The sequence below is a fragment of the Papio anubis genome, chromosome 12, assembly GCF_008728515.1.
Source record: "Papio anubis isolate 15944 chromosome 12, Panubis1.0, whole genome shotgun sequence".
NCBI classification, from domain to species: Eukaryota; Metazoa; Chordata; class Mammalia; order Primates; family Cercopithecidae; genus Papio; species Papio anubis.
Window position 1 is genome coordinate 2653774 of NC_044987.1, and position 24940 is coordinate 2678713.

A 24940-nucleotide genomic window follows, 5' to 3' on the forward strand; every position below is an offset into this window, starting at 1 on the left:
TAAAGAAAACATGCCACCAAATTAAACTGCCCTGATTTTGCATCAATAAATTCTTTCTCAAATAACATGAAATGAAGATCTCTCAAAAGCAAAGTGTGGTGCTCCAGAAACTCCAGGAGTGAATTCCACGGCTGAGCCAAGCTCTAGCGGAAGCCAATTAGATTTCATACCAACGTTAGACATTTATTTACCACGGGCGACATTCAACAGGAATACGTCTCAACATATACTCCAAGTGGTGACACCTCAAAGTCTAAATTAGCCTGGAGACATCAGAAACAGGAAGTCTTCTCATTTGTATGTGGACTCTCAGGTAGGAGGCTGCTGAGGACCTGAGGGCTGGGGACTGCTTCCTGAAGCTGTCATGCATCCTCGGCAGCATCCTCACCCTCTCTGCCATGATCATCACCATGACAGCACAAAATCCAGTACCACACCCTCTATTTGCTAGGACACAAAGAGATGCACCTTAACTATACTATGGAAGAAGAATCATTATTACAAATTCAAATGTAAGACATTCATTGTAGTGCTTTTGAAAATTGACTTGTTGGTAGAAAAGTCTTTTGCAATCTTTCCCCTTTGTGTCTTAACAATGCAAGGGGCATAGAACCAGTTGGGATTGGATATGTTCTTTCCTTCCAATATGTCTCTTTTCTACCCAAGATTTATTGACCTAGGTGTTTGTCATGTTCCTTTCCACTGACAATCTTTTGAGTATTTGTCCATTGTCAAAACAATGTAACATGCACTTCCTTGAGAAAGAGAAGTAGCATTCTAGCAGGACAACAAGAAAAAACAAGCCTATTGGAAACCTATGTGGTTTCACCTGAAACTGAGATGCAGCCTACCTTTCTAGCCATATAGTGAGTGATTTCACCCCAGGAACTCTGCCCTGTGACCACATTAGCATCCTCACTTTTCCTCCAACACACCATACACATTCAGCCTTCCAAGATTTGGACACTCGATTGCTCCTGTTTGGGATGCCAGATCCCCTAAAAAAAAAAAAAAAAAAAAAAAAAACTCCACTGTCCATTCAAGACCCTCATGAAACATAACTTTGTAGTTTTGTCTAATCTTGCAGGTAAATTCAATTACTCTATTTCAGTGAAGTCATAGCATTTATATGCTCAAACATCCGAATCCCTGTTACCTTATAAGACAGATATTTGTTAGTATAGTGGTCTCCTCTGCTGGACAGGGCAGGAGCTCTGTATGAATCTTTGTGTCCCCAGGACCTGGCTTCAAAATACTGTTAAATGGAATTCAACAAGGTCAGCAGAGTGTCTTCGATCTGACAACAGATGGATGGAAACCTTCCTCATTAACTACTCCCCATGCCCTAAGAAGCTATGCACTTTAACTTTATTAAGAAGAGAGGAATGACCAGAATCTTTGGGTCTTTTGAGTGTCTAAGAATCTTCTCCTAACAGTCATGGCATCCAAGTCAGCTGCTCTTGATATTGCTGTATATACACTCTGTATGGGGGACCTTCTGAAATTAGGAATACAGTAATGAGGAAAATTTTGGATATATTATAGGATTAGCCAGATCTGTAGTGGTGGGTCATGAGACCATAAAGAGACCTCATCCAACCCTTAATTAAGAAGATTTTCTTCCAGTGCAGCTTGAATAAATCAGCACTCTGATATGGGAATGGGAGTCTAAGGGGATATATCTTGAAAAAGCTGATTATTCAGGATCTAGTGTTTGTCCTTTCCCCAAAATAAATGACATTTCTCACTTGGAAGCTGCAGAAAGAATCAAGATCCAGAAGGAATCAGAGCCATGTTTCTCAATCCTACGGTGTTAGAATCTGAGGCCGCTCAGAGGCAGCCCAGACTCCCTGGGGAAAAGCACCTAAGGGGTAAGAACTCAGGGGCTGCTTACAGACTTCCCCATGGGAGCCCGAACTGCTTACCTGGAGAGATGTTGCCTGACTTCTGTACGTGCTTGCTGTAAAGCAATAGGGTCATCTAAACTTTCTGCTCCATTCTCTATGAACGGGTGTGAAAGGCTAGAACAGGGGACCCTCTTTTTATCTACTCTTCCGCAAAAGATGCCAGGTTTTCCAAACTGTGGGGAACATGAGGACCCCTTCCTAGCCATACCAAAAGGAAAAGAAAATGCCATTATTAAACGATATGACTTTAACTCTGGCATTTTGCTGAGATTACTTTAGACTTTACATTTTGCCCTACTTGGCTTAGCAGACAGATAATGCTTCAGATGGGTTTACTGAAATGTGCTCTAGCCTTTCTGTCAATGTTTGTCCCTCTGTTGTCAGTAACTGCTTCAGGAAATTTTAAAACTCACCAGGTAGAACAGAGTTGCCTCATCTGCATGCTGTCTAGATAGGATACATCAATTTCAGGTAAAATGCCCTACTTCCTTGTCATTCTCCAGGGTGCTTTGAGGAGAGCTCCAATTTTGTAGTGGAATTTAATTTCCTGACTTTTTCAAAGTTCTATCAAATTTAGATACACAGTCTTATGACCAGACCAAATATACATTTTCATCTATTTCTTGAATGGGACTGGAAAAAGAGAGGTCATTTGAAAGCAGTTTGGGATGATAAGTATGCCCCACGATCCGTCACACAGGGCTACTGACATCTGGAGAACACAGATGTTCTCAGAAGGTGACTTCAGTCTATTTAGAATTGGATCATGATGTTTTCCTCTACCATGGCCTCAGCTTGAATGGCAAGTGTTGGTGCGAAGATCTGCAGAGCTCTCCGGGAGCCTTGTCCTACCAGAAGGGCATGGTGCCTTCTGGGTGACATGTCTGGAGACACAGAAAGCTTTGCTTTCAAAGTAAGGATTAGGTCACATTATTTCCTTTGATATTTAGTGTTTCAAATTTCCTTCAGTTCAGATTCAGAGTGCGGAGGGGTCTCTGGGGTGTAGGTATCTAGAAATTAAAAGTTATTATTCCTGTTCTCTGAATCATCATAACGAGCTTGGCTTGACAAGGTCAACTAATTATTCAGGATTGGAAAGAAACAAGGTTGTATATATCAGGTGGGTAAGAGAGAGAGTCAGAAACAGGGAGACAATCAAAGGTAAATGAGGGGCTGATGTGGCCATACATCCATTATTTGCAAGTCGCTGCCTGGGCTGGATATCTCCCTAGTCTAGTCCCCTCCTTTCTGGAATTACATTAACACACGAAGTGAACAGAATGTCCTGGCTTCTTTCCCTCATTCCTGCCCTATTCCATAGACATTTGTGTTTCCCTTCTTTACCTGAGCTTTGGAGCTGTTCAACTCCAAAGGCAGGTAATTAACTATCAAACAATAGCAGGGATTTTCAGATTAATTCTGCCCAGCAAGAAATAGGAAAACTCATTTTACCAAACAAAAGGGAGGGGCTGATTAGATACTCCAGTGACAAAAGAGAAACCTAGATAGGGCCTGGAAAACCGATAAAGAGGCTAAAAGCTTTAAAAAATTTTTTATTACACTAATATCCCTGTTTTTATAAGCACTGTATTCTACTGTTCTCTGTCATGCAAATGTGTCTCTAAGTGAGAGTGAAGTCCCGCAGGTACACCGTCAGAACTGAGAAGTCCGTTTTCCATGCTTGGATAGGGAGGACCTTTCTTAACACTCTGCGCACAACCATGGCATACTTTTGCTCTACCACCATCCACAGATGGGGCCTTTGAGACGTCTTCTCAAGCTGTCCTTAATTAGGCAAACAATTCATTCCCACTGAGTGTCTTATCCACTCTGTGTTTTCCAAGATGTAACCTTGTCCAAGGGAACAATGGAGACAGCAGTATGGCTTTTTCAGATGTACAGGGTGCTTGGTTTGGTAGCAGGAGTAAGAGGGTGACAGGAATAAAATATTCAGCTAGACTCCAGAGAGAATCACTTATTAATTACATTTATTAAACAGAAAACCCTAAGGTCAAAGAGATGGAAATCATTAGACCTAAATGTTAATAAATTTTAGATGAATCTCCCCAACTCTGGACAAAAAGATTATGTTCTGGACATGCAAATCCACTGGTGGTATTTCTTGCATTTCACATTTGAAGGGAGTATTCAAGGCATCTCAAAGTCAAGAAGTCCAGGTATCTGAACTCATTCTCCTCTGCTGATGAATCAGTTTTGCCATGTGATCTTTAGACATGTTAGGATTCATCTCCCGAGCTCACAGGTAGAAATCTCAGTGTCCTGGTGGAGTCATCACCCCCATGCTCATACTTAACCAACCCTTGAACTCCGCCTACTCTCCTACAGGTACACCCTTGGACTCCAGACTCTTCTCTGTCTAAGCTAACCTAGGAACTCCATTACTCCACCTTTTTAAACAACTGAAGCTAACCTGGGAACTCCATTACTCCATCTTTTTCAACAATTCTCTCTTGTTTTTAAAGGAGCATCATCTTTTTAAAAATTTCCATCCTCTTTCAAAAATTTCACTCTCCTTTCTACAATATACCTAGCCCGTCAAGCCATGGAAAGCCATTCTAGTTTTAACACCTGCTGATCCATAATGGTAACCCTTTATAGCACCACCCAATAGAGCTTTTTACAATGGAAGTTCACATAAATGTTCTCTCTCTGCACTGTTCAACACAGGAGTGCAGTACTTTGGGAGTTTGTTCCTGTAGATCTCATGTTGAAAGTTGATTCCAAAATTGGAGGTGGGGGCCTAATGGGAGATGTCTGGCCATGGGGATGGAGTATAAAAAGATAAATGCAGGTTAGTGGGGCAAGTGAGTTATTGCTTTATAAGCTTCCTCGAAAGCTGGTGGTAAAAAGGAGCCTGGCACCGTCCCTGCTCTCTCTGGCTTTTTCTCTCACCATGCTATCTCTGCACATACTGGGTCCCCTTCACCACATGCCACGAATAGAAGCAGTCTGAGGCCCGCTCCAGATGCAAATGCTGGTGCCAAGCTTCTTGTACAGGCTGCACAATCATGAGCCAAATAAACCTCTTGTGTGTGTGTGTGTGTGTGTGTGTGTGTGAATTACCAGCCTCAGGCATTCCTTTATAGTAATGCAAAATGAACTAACACAAGGGAACAGCAGTCCTGCTTGATTATGTAAGCACTTCAGTGTGGCTAGTGTGACTGAAGAAGTAAATTTTAAATGTTATTTGGTTGTAGCTAATTTAAATTTAATTTTAAATGGCCACCCTAGCAAGTAGCTACTTAGCTCAGTTCTCATGTCTCCCCCTTTCTGCTGCCTTCCCCTCCATCTCCCTCCCACACTGGTTCCAGGGTCACCCTCCTCCCCAAGGATGGGCTTTGCTCCTAGCTGGCCCCAGAGACTTGCCCCATGTGGCCGCCGTGGCATGACTGTCTGCAAGAACTAACCATATCGGATCAGGACCACAGGGGAAGAAAATCCAGTACAGAGAACTAGCGGGTAGATGGGATATTTGACAGTCAGGGGAAAGACATACGCCAGACCTGAGGCAGCTTGCGCAATGCTGTGAGATGCCATTACCTTCCTTCTGTGTGGGTTTATTTAGATATGAAGCTGACTTCATATACATAAATACACATACTCACAGGCAGAATATCAATTTCGTTCCTTTTTGTTGTTGCTGTTTTTATTTCTTTTTTAAAATGATCATAATACCATTTTGAAAACCTAATATGCCCAACTTTTATTCCAGAAGCATTGCGCTCAGGGCTGAATAGCAACTTCAAATCCAGATAGTCAGCTGTTGCCGGGGGAATTAGGGTTTATGTTCAGTATAATAAATGATCCCAAGATAAATATATTTCTTTCCTTTTTATTTTTATTTTTTGTAATCCAGGATGGTGGTGCGTCCTCTTTCCAATACAGAAACACAAGAGTCTGGCTCTATTTAGTTTGTCTGATTGCTTTGAAGAGGGGGTCAGTTCGGCTCTGAAAAAACTATGGTCCTCTATTCATTAAAGTGTCGATAATACTCAGTCCAGGCATATCGACGGCGGATTAGCTTGGGCTGAGTCTGTGTACAAGACCAATGCCTTTTTTAACCCAGCTTGTTTCCAGATCAATACACCCATCAGCATTCGAAAATTAGCCCAAGATGAGATTCCAATACTTGAGGTGGTGTGTCATGCGAAGAGGGCACCCAGCCAAGTCACAGATGTAAACACCTAGCCGGGGATTAGACATTTTCCATTAGCCTGGACGTGAGTGAAGATTGATGTAGACTCCATCCTCTCACCCCCTCCCATCATCTCACCCCCACAAACACCCAGCCGTCTCTCTTGGAGTCCATATAAGATCGTCTGGCTCTAATTCTAGCCATTTGCTTGGATAAGCATTTATTAAATGTTCACTTTGTATAAGGCATTCTGGCAGGTGTTCAGGGCAGGGGTGTGGGGGTGTGCATGAGTGGGGGTGGCTGAACAAGGAAAATGACAAAAATATGATCCTGTTTTCGAGGAGGCATTAGCACTTTTCACAATTCCTTCCATTTTCCAGTTCCATAAGGCCCTGCTTCCTAAAGCAAATGTCTCCAATAGTTCCTAGTTCCCAGTCTCTCATTGTCAATGCTAGGCATTCTTTTCTCAACGCTAAGTGTGCAGGGGTTGGGGCAGGACAGGAGAAGGGCTAAGCAATGGTTTCCAAAGCACCACCTGGTAGAGTATGCAGATGGTGGCACTGGGGCATTCACCAGCCCTGCCCACAGAGTGGAGATTCTCGAGAATTTTTGGTCTCCCTATCCACAATAAAAAATGTATTTTATATTAAAAAATGTACACAAACTGAAACAAAAATCTCACATGGCAATACCTACTCCACTGTTTGTATTACACCCTGATACCTTCTATGCAATTATATTTTCTTTAAAAATGCTGTTTGCATGCATCAGTTCAAAAAGTATTCATTTATAGAATCACTTTTTAAAGAGCCATTATAATTTCCTCTGGGTAAGAAAGAGTAAGCAAAATATAATAAAAACTCGGCAGGACCAAACTTGGGCCACAGCGTGAGGGATTCCCATGTCCCCTGGTATACGCTCTGCCCAGAGCCAGGTCCAGTATCGCCTGGTTCTCGCGTGTCCTCCTCTCAGTCCTGCTCACCCTGCCTCACTCAACAGTGCTGATCACGACCCAAGTTCCGCCTTCCCCTGCTGTCAAACAGCGGGCCTCCCCTTCCTTCTTCCAGCTCACTTCAGTTCTTCTTTCACAAGCCGCCTTCCTTCCTATTCTGTCTCTAACCAATCATCCCATAGCTCTTTACCCTTTTCTTGAACACACCGACAAGGGGACTGGAGGAAGGAGCCCCTGGGAGAGGAGTGTGTCGCCCTGGAGTTGCACGTCCCTGTGAAGGGGCCTCAGGATCAGCCTGGGAAAGGGCCCCAGCATTGGATCTGGCATGCCACTGCTCAGGGACTATACTGCTGACATCACAAAATAAGATATCTGGCCCACTGGAAAGGTTGCTAAAAATATATAAAAATTACAAGAGTCCTAAAAAAGAAGAAAAGAAAAGAAAACAGCTGAAATAGCACTTGTATGTGCCAGGTCCTCTTCTAAGTGTTTTCTATGTCAGTACATGTACCATTCAATCCTCACATTGACCCCTTTACAGAAAGAGAACCCGAGACACAGTAATCACTTAAGGCCTCACAGCCAGAAAGTGGCCAAGTGTGATGCCAGCTCTCGCTCACTAACTAGGAATCCTTCAACCAGGTTAAGTGGTGTCTGAATGCCCCAGGACTGGTTCTGCCTGGGAATGGAGGTGAGCTCCATTCCCAGGGTCTGAGAGAGTAGAACCAACACACATATTCTCTCTCTCTCTCTCTCTCTCTCTCTCACACACACACACACACACACACACACACACAAGGCCTCATGAGCCAGGAGCCAGGGGAGGAGAAGAAGGCCAGGAGAGTTGGGATGGAATCAAATCAGGGAGAATCAGACACTAGTATTACAGGGGAGAAATGGCATCTAAAACCCCTGGCTGGGAGATGAGAGGAGGTGCAAGGGAGCCGGAAACAAGCAGGTATTTGTGAAGGATGCAGCTGAAGGTAGTGCCTAGTGCATCCTGGTTGGCTGTGCTTCCTTTCAAGGCTGAAGGGGGGCATAGCATACTTGTACTTTCAAAAGCACATTAAAAGTCTGGTTTTAAACACAACACAATCTTGGAATTGCATGAAATTAAAAAAAAAAAAAAAAAAAACAAACACCCACTAAAACTTAGGGGAGAAAAAAGTCAAGAAAAGCAATAATTAAAAGAGAATTTCCTGAGAAAATATATTATTGGAACAAAAATTTAAAAAAAAAAACCATTCCTAGTTCAACTCAATGAAAATGACTGGAAAATTTTAGCTTCTAACTGCAAAATGACAACCGGAAATGTGCCCTGGACCCTAGATGCATAGAACAAGGAGAACTCATCTCTGCTGACGATCAGAGAAAAAACCCTTACCTGAAGGCCCTCCAGGCTGGCCAGCCAGATCTCCCCGCCAAGCCCCGCCGACCTACCTTGCACAATGAGGTGGACCCTAGAGGTCTTTGGGTGGTTGTCTGTCTGCACCGAGCAGGTGTACGGGCCCTCGTCATACACATCCACGTTCTGGATCTCGATGCTGTACTGCGTTTGGGTGTTGCTGAGGAGGACCACGCGCGGATCCAGGCACCACTTGTCATTCCCAGCATAGAGGATGGTGCTGCGGTTCAGCCAGGCCACCCGGGTGACCCGGTTGTCAATAGTGCACCTGAAGGGAAGACCAGACAGGTACGTCAAGGGACTGAGAGATGACAGCAGCCATCACAGGTGGGTCCTCGTGGCAAGGCTAAAATATCTTGTCTTTCTCCCTTCCCCCAACACATACATTTCCTTTGATTTGTCAGGGGTGGACTTTTCTGGAACACAGCAAAGGCCTTACGGGATTATAGCCTCAGAATGTTGCTCAGTGCTTCTCAAACCACTTGAGCACAGAACCACTTCAAATACGATCTCAGTTATAGCCTAGAGGTACCTTGCATGCCCAGGATGGCTGAATACTTCGAATACTACCAGTTCTCCCTTTGCTCAAGGATTCGGGTGATGATAATCCTTCACATTTACGACTAGGTGTTTAGGGTGCACTATAGCATTCAATACTTATGATAACCCTATGAAGAATATTTTATTGGAAAAAGCCTAGAAGAGCAGAGAAACTAAACTAAACTAGTTGTCCAAGTCACACAATAAATGTGTGTTAGATCAGAGACCCAGCTTTTAACGACTAAACATTATTCCTCTCATCTCAGAATAGCAAATTCCCACAGAAGGCTTCTGCAGTCAAAACTAAATACAGACCACCACTATCGCTATTCATCTTCATTATACCCAGGGGCAGAAATGTTCGGTTACTGCTAGACTAAAGCCACTTTCCAAAATCTCAAAACTGTCTGCACATATAAAAATAGATTTTCTTTCTTTTATTTTTGCATCTGGAGTCCTCGGATTGTGGAAGCTCCCTTCTCTTTTCTACACTTTTAAATTTCCCAGCAACTCTCGCCAAGTCCTCATCATGTCTTTCTGTCTGTATTCATTTCCCTCTCTTACTACAGCAAGTCTGTTCCATGGCCTTAGGCTAAATTTACAAACACAGTGTCCTGATCCTGACTATAATGGTGGAAATAACAATGCAGCATAGGGTGTATAATGATGCCTCAAATGTATACCTTATTTTGCAGTGTACAAAGCACTTTTACAGCTCAACGTCTCGTTTGAGTTTTTGCAACAAATTTCTGAGGTTGACACTGTTACCCATTCTCTGCTTTAAAGATCATGACTCTAGGGTTCTGAATAGCCTGATGACTTGTCCAAGGAACGAGGCTAAAAGTATAGAAGTCAGACCTCTCAGCCAAGTCCTCTGATTCCTGGTCCTGTGTGAGACTCATAAGGTGCAAAGGTGAATTTTTCACTGGGGATAGGTGATGGCTTCTATTGGATTCTCAAAATGGTTTGTGACCATAAAAACTCTAACAACTGCTATTGTACACACCTGCTTCTTCAGGAGACCCCTGTCCCCATGAGAAATCCTGTACTGTGCATCCTTTCTGCTTTGCTTATGTAAATGTCTCAACATTATGGAAGGATCACTTAGGTGTAGATGGATAGTTTGCTGAGAGCTCTTGTGGGAAATACTGCCCAAAAAGAAACACCTTGGCATAGGTGCCCAACAAGGTTTTTGCAGCTTATTGCATTTTCTGGCAATGCAGATGAGATGCGGGCTCTCGCTGGCACCATTCTGATACAGCTTGGAAATGAGTGAAGGCCTACCTTGGAGAAGGTCAGGGACTATCTCTCAAAGTGCACATGGACTACTTATATTAGAATCACAGGAGAGGTTTATTAGAGATTCTTAGTCTCACCCTCATTCTACTGATTCAGAAAATCTGGGAATTTATAACAACATCTCAGTTGGGTCATACACACACTAATGTTTCAAAACCACTAATACGGAGCAGTGTGTCTAGGACAACTTATACCATTTGTGGGGCCCAGTGCAAAATAAGAACACAGGGTATTTTGTTCAAGCATGAATAAGGATTTCAAGGTGGTGATAACAGGTATCTATGGAAATAAACAAAGTTGTGAAGCCAGCTCTGCATGTTTCTCAAGCTTTACTGTGCACATTAGGCCCCCTGGGGATTTTGCTGAAGTGCAGATGCTGATTCAGTAGGTCTGAGGTAGGGTCTGGGAGTCTGCACTTTTAGTAAGCTCCCAGGTGATGCCAGTGCTGATGGCCCCTGGTCATTCCTTAAGTCACATCTAGAAGTTCATATCTAGACATGAGCTTTATGCACATTAGGGTTTGAGAAGCACTGAGCTAGCACCACACTACACAAAAGTGTGGCTGGCAAACCAGCAACATCGGCATCATTTGGGTGGGAGCTCGTCCGAAATGCAGAATCTCAGGCCTCCTCTCAGAGATAACAAATTTGAATCTGCATTTTAATAAGATCTCCAGGTAACTTGAATGCACATGAAGTTTGAACTGGTCAAGAGTATGCTCCAAGCCTTTCTTGTGGCTTTGATGAGAATATCCAAAATGGACTCTGAGGGTGAACAAGAAGGAGAAAAGGGCAGTCAATGGAGGGTGCACCTGATGTTGTACCTTCCTTCCCTTATGCTCCTTGCAGACCCCATGACTGTCCTCTGGTACTGCCTTGTCTGAAACACGAATCTAGAACGGCATAGGTTTGAAATCTCTCAAGAACAAAAACACACTTTGCAGCTTGCTTTGCTAGTGATGTATCTAGGATAGCTTATGTTAATAACCTGAAGGGTGACCACTGCTCCGACCTTCACTTGGGTCCAAGCACGAAACTGGAAGAATTCACATTCATGGTCAATGTTAATTGACTACATGAGCCCATTATATGCACTATTTTATCATCTCACAAACTTGGTTGGGTTCACTTATTGCCAGTTTACAGACAAAATTAGCTGAGGCTGAGAAACATTAGCCATATTGACTGAAACCATGCTGATATTAAACTGCCGAACCAGGATTCATGCCAGTTTTTGCTTTGTTTTGTTTTCCAAATTTAGTGTTCTTATAGGGCCTCCCAAAAGAACACCTGAATCAGTTCTTCTCAAATTCACCAGGCATCAGTATCGCCTGAAAGATCTGATTAAAAAGAGATTCCTGGGACCTTACTCCATGGGTTTCTGATTCAGTAGGCCCAGGCAGGGCCTGGGAGGCTGCATTTCTGACAAAATTCCAAGTGCTGCTGACGCTGGTCTGAAGAGCTCGCTGAGAACCTGTAACTTAGATGTGTGTTTCCTGGCAAAATGCGAGTTGCAGAGTGAACAGGCACTAGGAAAGCACCCTGGTATGAAACAGTTTTCCAACACTGTACAGGATAGAACTTTCCCATAACCCGTATGTTCTGGGGAACCAGAAGCAAAGTCCTTTTTTTTCCTCCCCAGGAGCTGAAATCTGACAAGTACCAGGTGAGTGGCCACCGTGCAGGAAACGCTGACTGACAAACACTAAACCGCTTGAATAATTATTTTCGATGCCCACAACGGGGATCTCACAACCTCCCAATGAATACAAGAGGACTGTCCTGGGCTTCCTTGTGAGCATCTAATTATTGAAAATGGACAGAAATGGAAGCCGTCCCCCAACACTGCACCGCACCACAGGGGCGGAGAGGTTCGTCTGCAGATGCACCACCGCTCAGAACGCAGCCCATTTCCAGCACGGTTTTGCGGCCACTGTGATAGACTACTCTGAGAAGTTGGCACAGTTCCAGCTGCGGTTCCGAGCACATCCAAGGTCATGTTTAGATGTCCAAACTGTCACTGCTGGGTATCAGTCTTGCTGAATCCCCACGGAACGAATGCCGGCTTCTGCAGAGATGGATCACAAAGGTACCTCGGCGGCCAACTCTGTCACCATCTCACACCTGCCCCCATCTATCTGTCTCATTTATCCAGTCTCCTCAACAATGCAGAGGACACATTGCTCCTAGGTTAAAAAAAGAAAAGTGAAAATGAGCCTAATTGCTCTCTCAGCCACAGAGAAGGCGCTGGAGGTGGGGAATTGAGACAACAAGTTCTCTCTCTTCAGAGACAGCCCTCGACATAGTCCTTCTACAAAACTGCTCCTGAAACATGCTACGGTGTCTCACCTCTCTCAGGATGGTGGTTAACTTTGGTGATTCAGTCAGAGTGAGTAAGGCTTCAAACTCCACTGTCCCTGACCCATCCAGGTGAGCTGAGCTGGAGATGGCCGCTCATCAGATATTGAGGAATAGTCACAAGTCAATGCAATGTAGGCCAACAAGAGGTGGGAGATGGGTGATCAAAAGGGTGGGATGTTCTCAGACCAGACCTGCAAAGCCTCTCCCGTTTTGTCCACAGCCTCCAGATACACCGCCCTCCCACTGCTGGCATCCTCTCTGCCCATCCTGTCACTCTGCCCATCCTGTCACGTATACGAAGAATAGAGGAACAAGCTTTGTGCCCCGGGAATTCTGGACTGGGCCCTGCAACTCCAGCTCCCTTCTGTCCTCCAGCTTCAATGTTGCCCTCCAGTTGCCCCACCCTGCAGCCGTCTGGCAGTGGTCATTAGCCTTCTGTGTCTCTGTGAATGGTTTTCCCATCAGCACTCCTCCTGCAGCCCTCCCCTCCCAGGTGTGGCCCCCGTGGACAGCCCATGGCCTCGCATACTCAGCATCCTGGAAGAATCCAGACAAAGAGAAATAAAGGCTGGAAAGGGCATTTGTTTTCCATTTCAGTGCTGAGCCACAGTCCCCTTCTTAGTCTGTGTGTGTCTGTCTGCACCATGTTCCTTTTTGGATAAGTGTCTTTTTCTAGAGAATAGGCCTGTACTATTTGAGCAGGGATTATTGAGGGTGCCTCACCTGTGTCAATATTCAGGATGTATTTGGCCAAAAGAGGATCCAGCCACATGTGCACATGCTCACCCATGCATGGGACTCAGAGTATGGAGAAAGAACACTGCCATACCTGTAATTTTCTGCAGCTGCACCTATTGTTCCAATGCTCTAAAAATGCAACTCTCTGTGTCCTGAATATATTTCTGATGAATAGTTGTTTTATTACATATGCTGCATTTATACATAGAGGAAAAGCAAAAATAAATGATTAAGCAAGCCCAAGATGTGCACTGCAGAAATAGAACCATAAAAGTATGGACTCAGGTCCTGAAGCTACTTTTGGATTTAGGATGAGAGAAGAGACAGAGAGAGATGGGGGTGGGGAAAAGAGAGAGAGAGAGAGAGAGAGAGAGAGAGAGAGAACCTGGGAATTGGAAGAAAAAAAAAGCGAGAGTGTCTGCTTGGAAACTTCTAAAGATGAGCAAAGAGAGTGTTGAAATAAGGAGAAAGATTATTGAAGAAAGAGAGAAAAATCCAGGCTTGGCCTTTCTTAAACACACCTGCCTGAAGATCTGAGGGCAATAATGGATCCAGACAGTGTGCGGTCCAACCGTTCCTTCTATCAAATGGCCCTTTAACTGCGTCTGAAAGGCAGCACATCTCAAGCAATGCTTGAAAACACAGCAAAATAAGTGCTTCCGCCCTTCGCAGCACCTGGTCACAATTGCCTCTTATCACACAGAAACGCTCCAGCTGCCCCTAAGTTTGGTTCCTCTGAGCATTCTGCTTGTGCCCCGCCCCTCCCCTCAAGCATAACAGGGGAACATCACGACGCAAATGGCTCAGCAATACCCACACATGCTGCCATGGGGTTGGCGTGTGCATCTTCCACATCTGCTCTTGCGAGAAAGTGTTCTCTGGGGGAAACCAAGAAATTAACAAAACAGGATACTTCACCATGAATACACTGAACATTCGGGTATCAGCTAGCACCTTACTCCTTTATTGTAAGAGAAAGCTTCACTAGTGAGGCTGCTAATTCGGACTCTACTGGATTTCTTTTAGACTGTAAACTTGTGTGCAAGTTTACAAAATTGATTTGGGTCATGGAGAGACAAAAATACTAGACTTAGACTCACATTGCACAGTGTTCTTACATCTCCCAACGATTACCATTTTTGCATTACACAAGAAACCGGAGGTATGCCATGGAATCTTTCCTAGCTATGAAAATAAGAGGACTAATCATGCCTAGCAAGAAGCAGCCAGCACACTGACGCAGGTGAAAGGATTAGGGGGAGGAAAAATGAAACAAAACCAAAAGCAGTGGCACACACTGCACTATGAGTCCCACACCACTAGTAGGTAGTTGTAGTGAGAGAGAGGCTCAGGGAGAGTGAAGAGAATAGGGTCTGAAGTCTGACTGTTACAAGGAACGTCCCAGCTCTGTTTCTGACGCCCCTCAGGCCTCAGAGAGGTCTTCTCACTCCACTGGGTTTCATCTAAATCACCTGCAGTAGAAATAACCTCTCTTCTTGCACAGGGTTAATGAGAAGATTAAATGGAAACATGCGTGTAAATACATTCTTTATTGTAAAAATTCATCAGACAAATCTGTTGTGCTGTCTATTACATGTACTGCTTTCTCATCTTAGGGATGTAACATTGCTGACTTGATTGATTTTAAGTTCTTGAAAAGCAAGGATCATGTCTTATTTTCACTTGTGTCTCTACAGAACATTGTGCAGAGAACAAAGTAAGCACACAATAAATATCTGTCCACTGATAATTATTTGATTAAAATCTCCCATCTTTCACAAACTCCCAAGAGATAAAAGACCATGAGGCCTGCATCCAATAAAGGCCCAGTTTGTGAGTATAATTACTCTGCATGTCCCCACCAACCTGCACCCACAAATGCAAATGCACACATCTCCCCCAGTGCCTGGTCATTATGTGTGAGCACGTGCAAGGAGGCAGTCCCCCTCCACTTCTGTAATGTCTAAGGGATAAATCAAGAAGCCTTTGCTCTGTGGACCTCCAGAAAGATTCTCCATAAGCACATCTACCATCTGTCCTTCCCGTCCCTGTCAAATACAGTAGCATCCTCTCAAAACAAACTCTGTTGAGTTTGGTGGGCCACGACTTTTCCGAAATGAATGGCACAACACTTTGATTTGTACCCAAGACAAAGGCCCCATACTAATTTAAATGCTGAAACAAGAATGGGCTTGCTCAATAGGTCACATCTTATTTGTAAGTCATAACTTCCACAAGCCATTTTTTGATTCAATAACTGTTACACACGTGTAGTCAAGAACCCTAAATTCTACACTCTAGCAAAAGGTAATCTGGGCAATGTGGGGCATCTTCATCATCTCATGGAACCACAAACAGTAGAGCCTTTTGCTCCTGGGTGACCAAAGTTAGGTAACCTGGAAGTTTTTCTTTCCTTTTCTTTCCCTAGCATATTCAAAATAGTCCAAACACACATGAGCGTCTCTGGAATCCTGTCTTGGAGACCAACCTTTCATAAAGGAAAGAGCCCAGAAGTGCCAAGAGGAAGTTCAGTGGGAATTCACGCGGAACTCCATCTGCCATTGGAGCCAGGGCTTCAGAGTGATCCCTGCAAAGTTCCACCTCACTTTCTGTGATGAGTAATTCTCTGTGTCAATTTGACTGAACTATGGGATGCCGGACAGCTGGTAGCACGTTATTTCTGGGTGTGTCTGTGAGGGTGTTTCTAGAAGAGATGATCAGCAGACTTCGTAAAGAAGAGCCACCCTCCCCAGTGTGGGTGGGCACCACCTAATCCACTGAGGGTCTGGATAGAACGAAAGAGTGGAGGAAGGACATGTCACTCTTCCAGCTTGAGCTGGGACATTCCTCTCCTGTCCTTGGACATCGGCTCCCTTGTCTCAGGCCTTTGGACTGGGACTGAAACTTACACTACAGACATGAGCCAATTCTTATAAGTCTCTCGACAGATTAGAATAGATGATAGCTAGATAGCTAGATAGCTACATAGATAGATAGACAGACAGATAGATAGATAGATAGACAGACAGATAGATAGATCCTCTTGAAAAGGAAAACCCAGGCTAATACATGCTCCCACCCCACACGGTCTCAAACATGACATTCAGTAGGTTCATCAGAACACTTTTCACTGTTTCCTGTATATTCTGTTCACATTGGGAATTCTGTGACTTCCTGCTTTATTTGGAATGCCCTTCCTTATTGTTTGTTAGACAAATTCCTATGCCACACCAAGGTCAAGTTTAAATATTAATTCATATACCGACAAGCTTTTCTCTGCAAAATTTTGCTGTCCCCCATGAGTGTTTTCCAGACACACTTTATCTTGGTGTGTACTGGAAGCATTATGTTCATGCTTTATCTTTTTGTCATATGTGGAGCTCTGGGAAGCCAGGAAGTAGATACAATTTTTTTTCTCTACTCCAAGAACCCTCACACATGACTTTTGGTTGCTTTCAGGGCAATCTGGATCTTGGTGAGTGTTAAGGCGGCTGCCGAGGTTGGAAAGAGCTTGGTTAACAGCAAGGAGGAGTGAGGTACGGCATGTCCAGCACTAGGAGGAGCAAGAGCAAAGCACAAAGGAGCTGGGAAAATACTGGCAAGTTTGTGGAAGGATGGAAATGGGGAGCTTAGGGAATAGAAGGCATGGGTAGAAGAGAAAAGTTAGCAGGGACGAAGCCAGCGAGCTAGCACGCTGCTCTCTGTGTGCCCGCACGTCCACCACCCAGTGCAGGCTGACCAGCACAGATCATGTGGACAGGCTCCCTGCCCTCTGGCCTCCTGTTGTTCTGCCACTGGAAAGAAGTGGCAGGAGATGGGGTTGGGGAAGAAGCAAGGTCCATCCACTGGCTGTCTATATCCCTCCATCAAAGATCACCGCCCCTGGCTAGTGACCCTCTCCACACAGCCCTCTCTCTGGTGGGAGCCATGACCTCTTCCCCTTATCCCTTCAGGCCTAAAAGTATTAACAGTGCCTTCCTGTTCATAGTCCCAGGGTCCTGACTGTCCCTTATAGTTTTCCTACACCTTGGCTACACCTTCGTAAACATCCACTTCATTACACTCTGCTCAAATTACGCAATTTGAGGATGCCATGTTTTCCCTGTTGGACCCCTGATTATTACAGGTACGTTGTGCAACACGCCCTCTTGTAAAAGAGTTTGCACTTTATTCTGAAGACAAAGAGCAGACAGGGAACCAAAGCGAAGAACTCTGCAAAGTCCAGCTCGAAGAATCACGGATGATTATGAATGGTAGCACGCTGGAGCTTGTCTCTTTCTTCTCCGGGGGACAGCCCTCCTTGGCAGGGAAGGAGCTGGGAAGAAGAAACAGGATTCCCTGAAACAAATCCATCTGCAGGCTCTCCTCCATCTCTGCTTCATCGCCAGTCCTGCCCTCACTGGCTAGTGTGTGTCACCCCATACTATGGCACTCACTGGATGAAGAAATGGGGCTCCATTCAGTCTCTGGACAAGTTAGGCCAGCCTGGCAGTTGTCCAAATCAGACACTTTATTTTTTTGCAACTACATTGATTAAACTGATTGTTACACTGATTGTTGTCCAAACCAGACACTTTTTGAAATTATACTGATTAAACCAGGATGTATTCAGGCAAACTGGGAAGAACCGTATAGATTAGCCACATGGAGTCACACTAGAAAAGGGGCTGGAAATACCTTGCTCCTCCCATGCCTAAGGCCTGGTGCGAGTACGAAGGATGCCCTGGCCTCTGGGGAAGTCAGCGTGTGCGTCACTCCTGCCTTCATCTCTGGGGCTAGTTCCACCTCCAATTCTTTGTCAAGACACACTTTAACCATCAAACCCCAGAACCCGACCTAGATCCTGCCTCTAGCACACTCCTATCACCCTAAAGTACCATCCGTACTTAGAACTTGAACATGACTTGAAGGGGGAAAAAAATCACAGCTTAGAAGACCAAAACCATACCTCAGACCACATGCAGCTGCCATTTCCTTTCCAGTTAGTGTGTGTGAAGCCTGGCACCCATGTGTGTGAACTGGGCAGCATGCAGGCTGCCTGTCCACCTGGTCTTTGCCCCAGGGACTGTGAATGCATATGAGGTACATGTGTGGCCATGTGTGGTGGGAGGGAGCAGCTGGAAAGAAGGAATCTGGTTCGCAACCAAAGAAGAAATCCAGAGAGTCTCTGCTACATCCAAACCCCACAGTTCACAGGAAGAAACGTCAAATACAGCTAGAACTCCAGAGGGACAAAGGGGACATCTGGGTTCGAGGTGGGCCTGTTCTGTTCTCTCACTAAGTGATTTTGGCTACACATCCTCTCACCTTTGGTGGTAACACGGTGCCCACATGACTGCCTGGGGCCTAGGTGAGAGCAAGGCACAGTAGGTGAGTGGACTGGCATCCTCCAAGGAGAGAGGCTACTGGCTTCTGAGCTCCGTTTCTACCATCTACGGAGGTGAGACACAGTCGGGACAGGAGAGCAGGACCACATGCAGATGCACACTCCAGGGGCTGGAGGCTCCTCCTCTGTCCCTGTCCTGTAGAGCCCACAGAAGCCTCTCCTCTCTCTAGTGGCCTGTGAGGAGGCTGACAGGAAGGGGTCCCCAGAGTCCGGAAGGACAACACTCACTAAAACAAGAAAATGTGAGCAATTAAGTGCAGAAAAGGTAACTGGACCTCTCCAGATAGTTAGCCCAGGTGACGTGGCACCTTGGGGAACAGGATGCATGCCCCAGAAGGATGAAAGCTCCCAGTGGGAGGACACTACCTTTGCTGGGCCTGTTGTCATTCCAGAGCCCTCCCTGTCCTCGATGGGGGCCTCACCATTTGCATAGTCACCTCACTGTCTCTCTCTCCCTGTGGAGGACAAAGCAGGAAGTCAGCCTTCAGCCCAGGCCCCTCAGCCCCTTCCGTCATTTCTGTGTGCTCCTGGGTTCTGGGCGCTTCGGCTTCTGACGGCCCAGCCTGAGACTCTGTTTGCACCCCCATCTCCACAGACAGCCACAAGTGCCTGGGGTTTGCGTCCCCCAGGGCGGCCCCTAGCAGTAGCCTGGGGGGGAGTTACAAAAGGGCTGGTCACCCTGGTGGGTCTCTGCCTAAAACCGAGCCTCCACTTGACTTCTTGCCCTGTCCTGCCTGGCTTCCCCCACGCCTTCCACCTTTTCTCCTAGGCCCACTTCCCTAATAAGTCATGACCACACAAATCCTTATCCCAGAGTCTGCCTCTAGAGAATGGGAACAAAGGCAATCTTATGTGTACATCTCACAACTGCTTTGTGATCAGAAGGAACTCTTCCGGAGAGGGAGTGTGAGATACTTGGGAGGCTGCAAGGAAAGGAAGGTGCTAGAAAGATGGAGGGTGGTCTGCAGTCAGGCACTGGGAGCAGGCAACAGCAGGTGAGCCCTGCCCCTGGGAGAGAGGACACGAGGCAGGGTAGATCCTGCAGCCAGAAGCCGGGAGTGGGGGCCCTTCTGGCCCTGGCCTAAGAGACCGTGGAGGGCCAAGAAAATTTCTGTCTCCTGGGACACTGACACAGAGGTGAGGAGACACAATGCAGCCAGGCTTAGGTACTAACAAGGGACATTCTGTGGGGGGTGGGGGAGGATTTGGGGAGTTCAGTGGGTGGCAGGGGCATGTGGACAGCAAACAAATAAAGGATATAATAACAGTAAAAATACAACCACTGTGGAAAACAGTGTGGAGATTCTTTAAAGAACTAAAAGTAGATCTACCATTCGATCCAGCAGTCCCACTACTGGGTATCTACCTGGAGGAAAACAAGTCATTATATAATATGAAAAAGATACTTGCACACACATGTTTATAGCAGCACGATTTGTAATTGCAAAAATATGGAACCAGCCCAAATGCTTGTCAATCAATGAATAAAGAAAATGTGATATACGCATATATACACACCACGGAATACTACTCAGCCATAAAAAGGAACAAAATAATGGCATTCGCAGCAACCTGGATGGAACTGGAGACTATTATTCTAAGTGAAGTAACTCAGGAATGAAAAACCAAACGTTGTATGTTCTCCAACTCATATATGGGAGCTAAGCTATGAGGACTCAAAGGCATAAGAATGATACATTGGATTTTGGGGCCTCAGGGAAAAAGGTCAGGGGTGGCAAGGGATAAAAGACTACACCTTGGGTACACTGTACACTGCTCGAGTGAAGGGTGTACCAAAATCCGAGAAATCACCACTGAAGAACTTATTCATGTAACCAAATGCTACCTGTTCCCCACTAACTTCTTGAAATAAAAAAAAAAAAATTAAAGGCAACAAACCAAACAGAAGATAAGCTGAATAAATGGAAAAGAGGTGAGAAGGTATTCTCCCCAGGAAGAAAAGGCATCTAAAGATATGGGTGTGGGACAGGCACAGTGCTCATGCCTGTAATCCCAACATTTTGAGAGGCTAGGATGGGAGGATGGCTTGAGCCTAGGAGTTCATGACCAGCCAGGGCAACATGGTGAGACCCTGTTTACAAAAAAAGAAAAAAAAAATAGCTGGGCATGGTGGCCTGTGCCTATAGTCCAACCTACAGAGTGAGACTGTTTAAAATTAATTAATTAATTAATTAATTAATTAAACAAAGAATAAAGATTTGGGTGTGGCTCTGGGGCAGATTTTTAAAGGTTTGGTCTGATGGTAGCAGAGAGAGAACACCGAGGAAGAAAGACTAGAGACGGCTGTAGCTGCCCTCAAATGCCAGGCTGGGGAGTACGCTCCCAACAGCAGCAAAGCGGATGAGCAGAGCCTAATGGCAGGAGAAAAATCATCTTTGGAAGCAATAAAGAAGCAAGCCAGGGTGAAGAGATAATGGGGGCATGGAAGTCTATCACTGCCAGAAACAGAAGCATGGAAATGCCCCCTTCCTGGGAGTTGCCCTTCCCAAATACGTTAGGCCTCGTTCTCACCATCAGACATCTAAACAGGTACGCTCTTAAGGTGCTGGAATCCACCTAAACAGGGCTGGCAGGGAGGGCTGTGTGTCAGGGGTCTTGGTGGCCCATTCTTTAGGCCCCCTGGGTAACCATTCAGCTCACAGTCATCCCTCGGCCTGTGCTTCTAACTTATGCCTTAAAATTCCCTTCAGGTGATTATCTCTAAAGATGTGGATGAATTGAGGTGCATTAGAATAGGACTATATGCCCATTTATTTGACAAATGTTCATTGAGCACCTACTATGTGCCATGTATTGTGTTCAGCTCTTAAGGAATTCAATGCAGAGGCAAACAAGACAGACTCATGCAGAGAGAGGCACAGAAGGACAGGATTATAATGCAGAAGTGTGATGTGTCTTATGGTAGGAAACCATGGGTGTTGTGCAGAAAGTAGATGTGTGTGGAGGAACCCAGTCTAGTCTAATGGGTCAGGGACGGGCTTGTAGAAGTCATGTTTCTGTGGAGAACTTTACAAATAAGTATAAATATGGTGCTGGGAGAGACAAGGAAGATAATCTATCAACAAGGAACCTACAGAGGTTAAGTCTGTGCAGCTCTTTCTTTCATAAGCCTAAGGCTACTTACTTCAAGAAAGATTTTGGATGACAGTGGGCATCTCCTGATTGTTTGACCCAAAATTAGCAATAGTCTTTTCTGGGGTGAGTGGATTGTAAGATTTTGCAGTGAACATTTTGAAAGCTTGACAATGCACTGGGTGTTACTCAGATTTTAACAAGATTTCTGCCATCTGGAAGCTGCCATGCATTCGTATATTTTATCTGCGATCACCTCAGCTGGCTGGTTCCTATTTGAGAGAGGCAGCAACCATGCCTAGTAGCTTGATTTCCATGGAGTCCAGCGGGGTGCTTCTCTCTTTATCCATTGTGTTGTGACAAGCCTGAGTCCCTAGTCTTTCTGTGACTCAGTTTTCATATGTGTCAATGGGGAAAAATGGTCTACCCCACCCTGTTCTTGTTGTAATGAGGGTCAACGTAAGTATTGAGGGGAAGAGTATTAAAGACTCTGCAGGCGCGTGGAGGTGTTAATGTTTACAAACCTTCTGAGTGCAGAGGCCATTGTCCCCTCCCTTCCCTATTATTTTCCAGGTGACCAAATACATGGCTACAGCACCATGTTCAACATTACACATTTATTTATCGAGCTTATATGCCTGTGAAGATTCAGTGCTCACTCTTCAGAACAAAACATATTCCTGACTCTATATTTTAGGAGCTTATGATACAAAGAAGATAACAGCTACTTAAATGAAATAAAGCAGGGAACCTGCACAGGCAATTGAATGACAAACACCGGGTGGATACAGAAAGAAACAGACCCAAATTTAACTCTCAAAGTACAATGACCAAGTCTGAACCAAACGAAGGAAGCCTTTAGGAGAGGGTTGTTTTCCTTCACTCTGCTGGAGTTCCCACCCTGGTGGAAGGAGCAGGCAGGATCCTGACGGGGGTTGGGGGCACAGATGGGGGTGGGGCAGTGGTCACACAGGTGTAAAACATCAGGCAGAGGAATCCGTCCTCAGGCACCTGAGCTGCATCAGCTGTTCATTCCAAAGTAATTTCCTTCAACCAACACTGGGCAAATAATTATCCAAGTCCTTTACAGAAACTCTTGGTGCCTTTGATGATGTTCTCTATTAACTGGTCTCGGTAGGAAGGGACTCTAGCCTGGCAGTAGAAGAGCTAGTTATTTCCCTGCGTGCATTCTCTCTAATTTTGAACCTCCAACCACAAGCTCCAATCATTTCCTAAACTTAAATGGACCATCTTCTGAACACCAGGCAGTGGGGGCGGGGGCCTCTTCCACCTGGTTTTTTGGTTCCACACGCAACCCTCTTCAGTCCAGTCACTCTTTTTGCTGCAGGGACCTTTCTAACAAATCTGTTTGAGAATCACTTGTTCAAGAGCCTTCAGTGGTTCCCACTGTCTTCAGGATGAAGCTCAAAGAGTTCAGAAGAACGTGCCAGGACCTTGAGGCTGGGATCCTGCAGCTTCCTTATGGTGGCATGCTCTCCCATGCCCCAATCCATTTCCCATGCTGCCCCTCTGGCTCCAGCACCCCTCCCTACTTGCTCCCCCACACATCCCTTCCTTCACAAGGCTCCCTCGACCCAACAAGGCTGCACTTTCATAGAGTTCCATCCTAACCCTTGCCAGCCCATATGGCAATTCTGAAGGCAGGGCCTGTGTATTTTCTTTATCTTTTTTCCTTCAGCCTCTCGCAACCTATTGTGCCTAGTTCATTATCACAGGCAGTCAGTAAATATCAGTTGCTTGACGTGAAGGCACACTGTAGCAGGCATCTGTCCTAAGCCAGGTGTCTCTGAGACAATAGCTGGCCTCACACACAGCCCAACACTGGCACCTCTCCAACTGTTCTCCATGGTTACTCACGCCGGGCTGCCAGAAGCCTAGCACGCCTGCATCAATAGCACATGTGAGCTACGCCACTAGAAGTCACAAAGCAACATGTTGTGCTCCATAAAAGCTTGCAAAATGAGAAGGGAGAATGCAGCAGACATTTCATGACAATGTTTTTGATAATTAACCAGAAAAATAATAGCTCAAACTTTCCTGCGTATGACAGCATGCAAAGCCCTTTCTCATATAATTCATATCTCACGGCATCATCATAACAAAGTTGGAGGCAGAGACACATCTCAAATCCCAGATCTGAGGCTATGAAATGTGTGATGGTGAGCAAGTCACTTCATCGCCCTGGGCCTCGGTTTCCTCTTCTGTACAGGACAATGGTAATGTCTATGGGGCCTCAGCTGTGCAGTTCTCACCATGAGAAAGCTCTATGGGGATCCGTGAAGAGCCTGCTAGCGGCTCAGGTCAGCTGCTTGCAACTCCATCAAACTTCCCTATTTCTGAGGGGCAGGGCTGTTTGAAACCCTTAGCTGTTCCACATTTGCCAAGGTGAATGGAGAGAAGAAAAGATCCAGGAGATTAGACTAGAAAGTGGTGTAGAACTGTGAAGGCAGGGATGCCAATTACTAAAATATGATACATACCAACATGCCTTCACTTCCTATGCAAATTTGTGAGAGAAAGAAGGGTGTAAGTGCAAAGGAGCATGCTGTATTTCACCTCAGCAGAACGCAGAAGAACCAGATAGTATTAATTAGAACTTAAATGCATGAAGTAAAATTAGCAACATGATTGCTCCTCTCATTGTAATTATCACAGGAATTAAAAAAACAAGGAAGAGAATGGAAAATGTGGTATCTTCCTTTTTTTTTTTCCACTTGAGAGCCACATTCCATACCTCTTGATCTTGTGACTTTCTCTTACTGGTGTAGTATCTCCTTGCATCTCCCTAACAAAGCTGAACCAACTCCCACTTTCGAGGCTTTGCTTTCTTGCCCCCATCCCGCTACTCAACTGAATTCTAGATGCAAGTGTTTTCATCTGTCAAGATGATTTCCTATTACTGGTCACCTCGGGGAATATCAGACTAGATTCCCTTCTCCTTCTGAGAATATTTACTGTGAAAACAAATCTCCTACTCCCAAAGTCCTAACAGACTCTGGAACTGGATTCTTCTAATTAAGAATCAGATACATTTACATTTCAGCTTCATCCAAACCTGTTAAGAATGTTCAATGACCAGCAGA

The 24940-nt window shown here is 45.2% G+C and overlaps 1 protein-coding gene across 14 annotated transcripts in view; it reads right to left on the bottom strand.

The window, feature by feature from the left end:
- Positions 1 to 24940, bottom strand: part of NTM (neurotrimin) — a 1410016-nt gene that overhangs the window by 184585 nt on the left and 1200491 nt on the right. For all 14 annotated transcript variants that reach the window (XM_017949128.3, XM_017949126.3, XM_017949125.3 and 11 more), the window contains one exon: positions 8456 to 8688. In XM_017949128.3, the coding sequence (XP_017804617.1) occupies positions 8456 to 8688 (233 nt within the window). The remainder of the gene's footprint in view (positions 1 to 8455; positions 8689 to 24940) is intronic.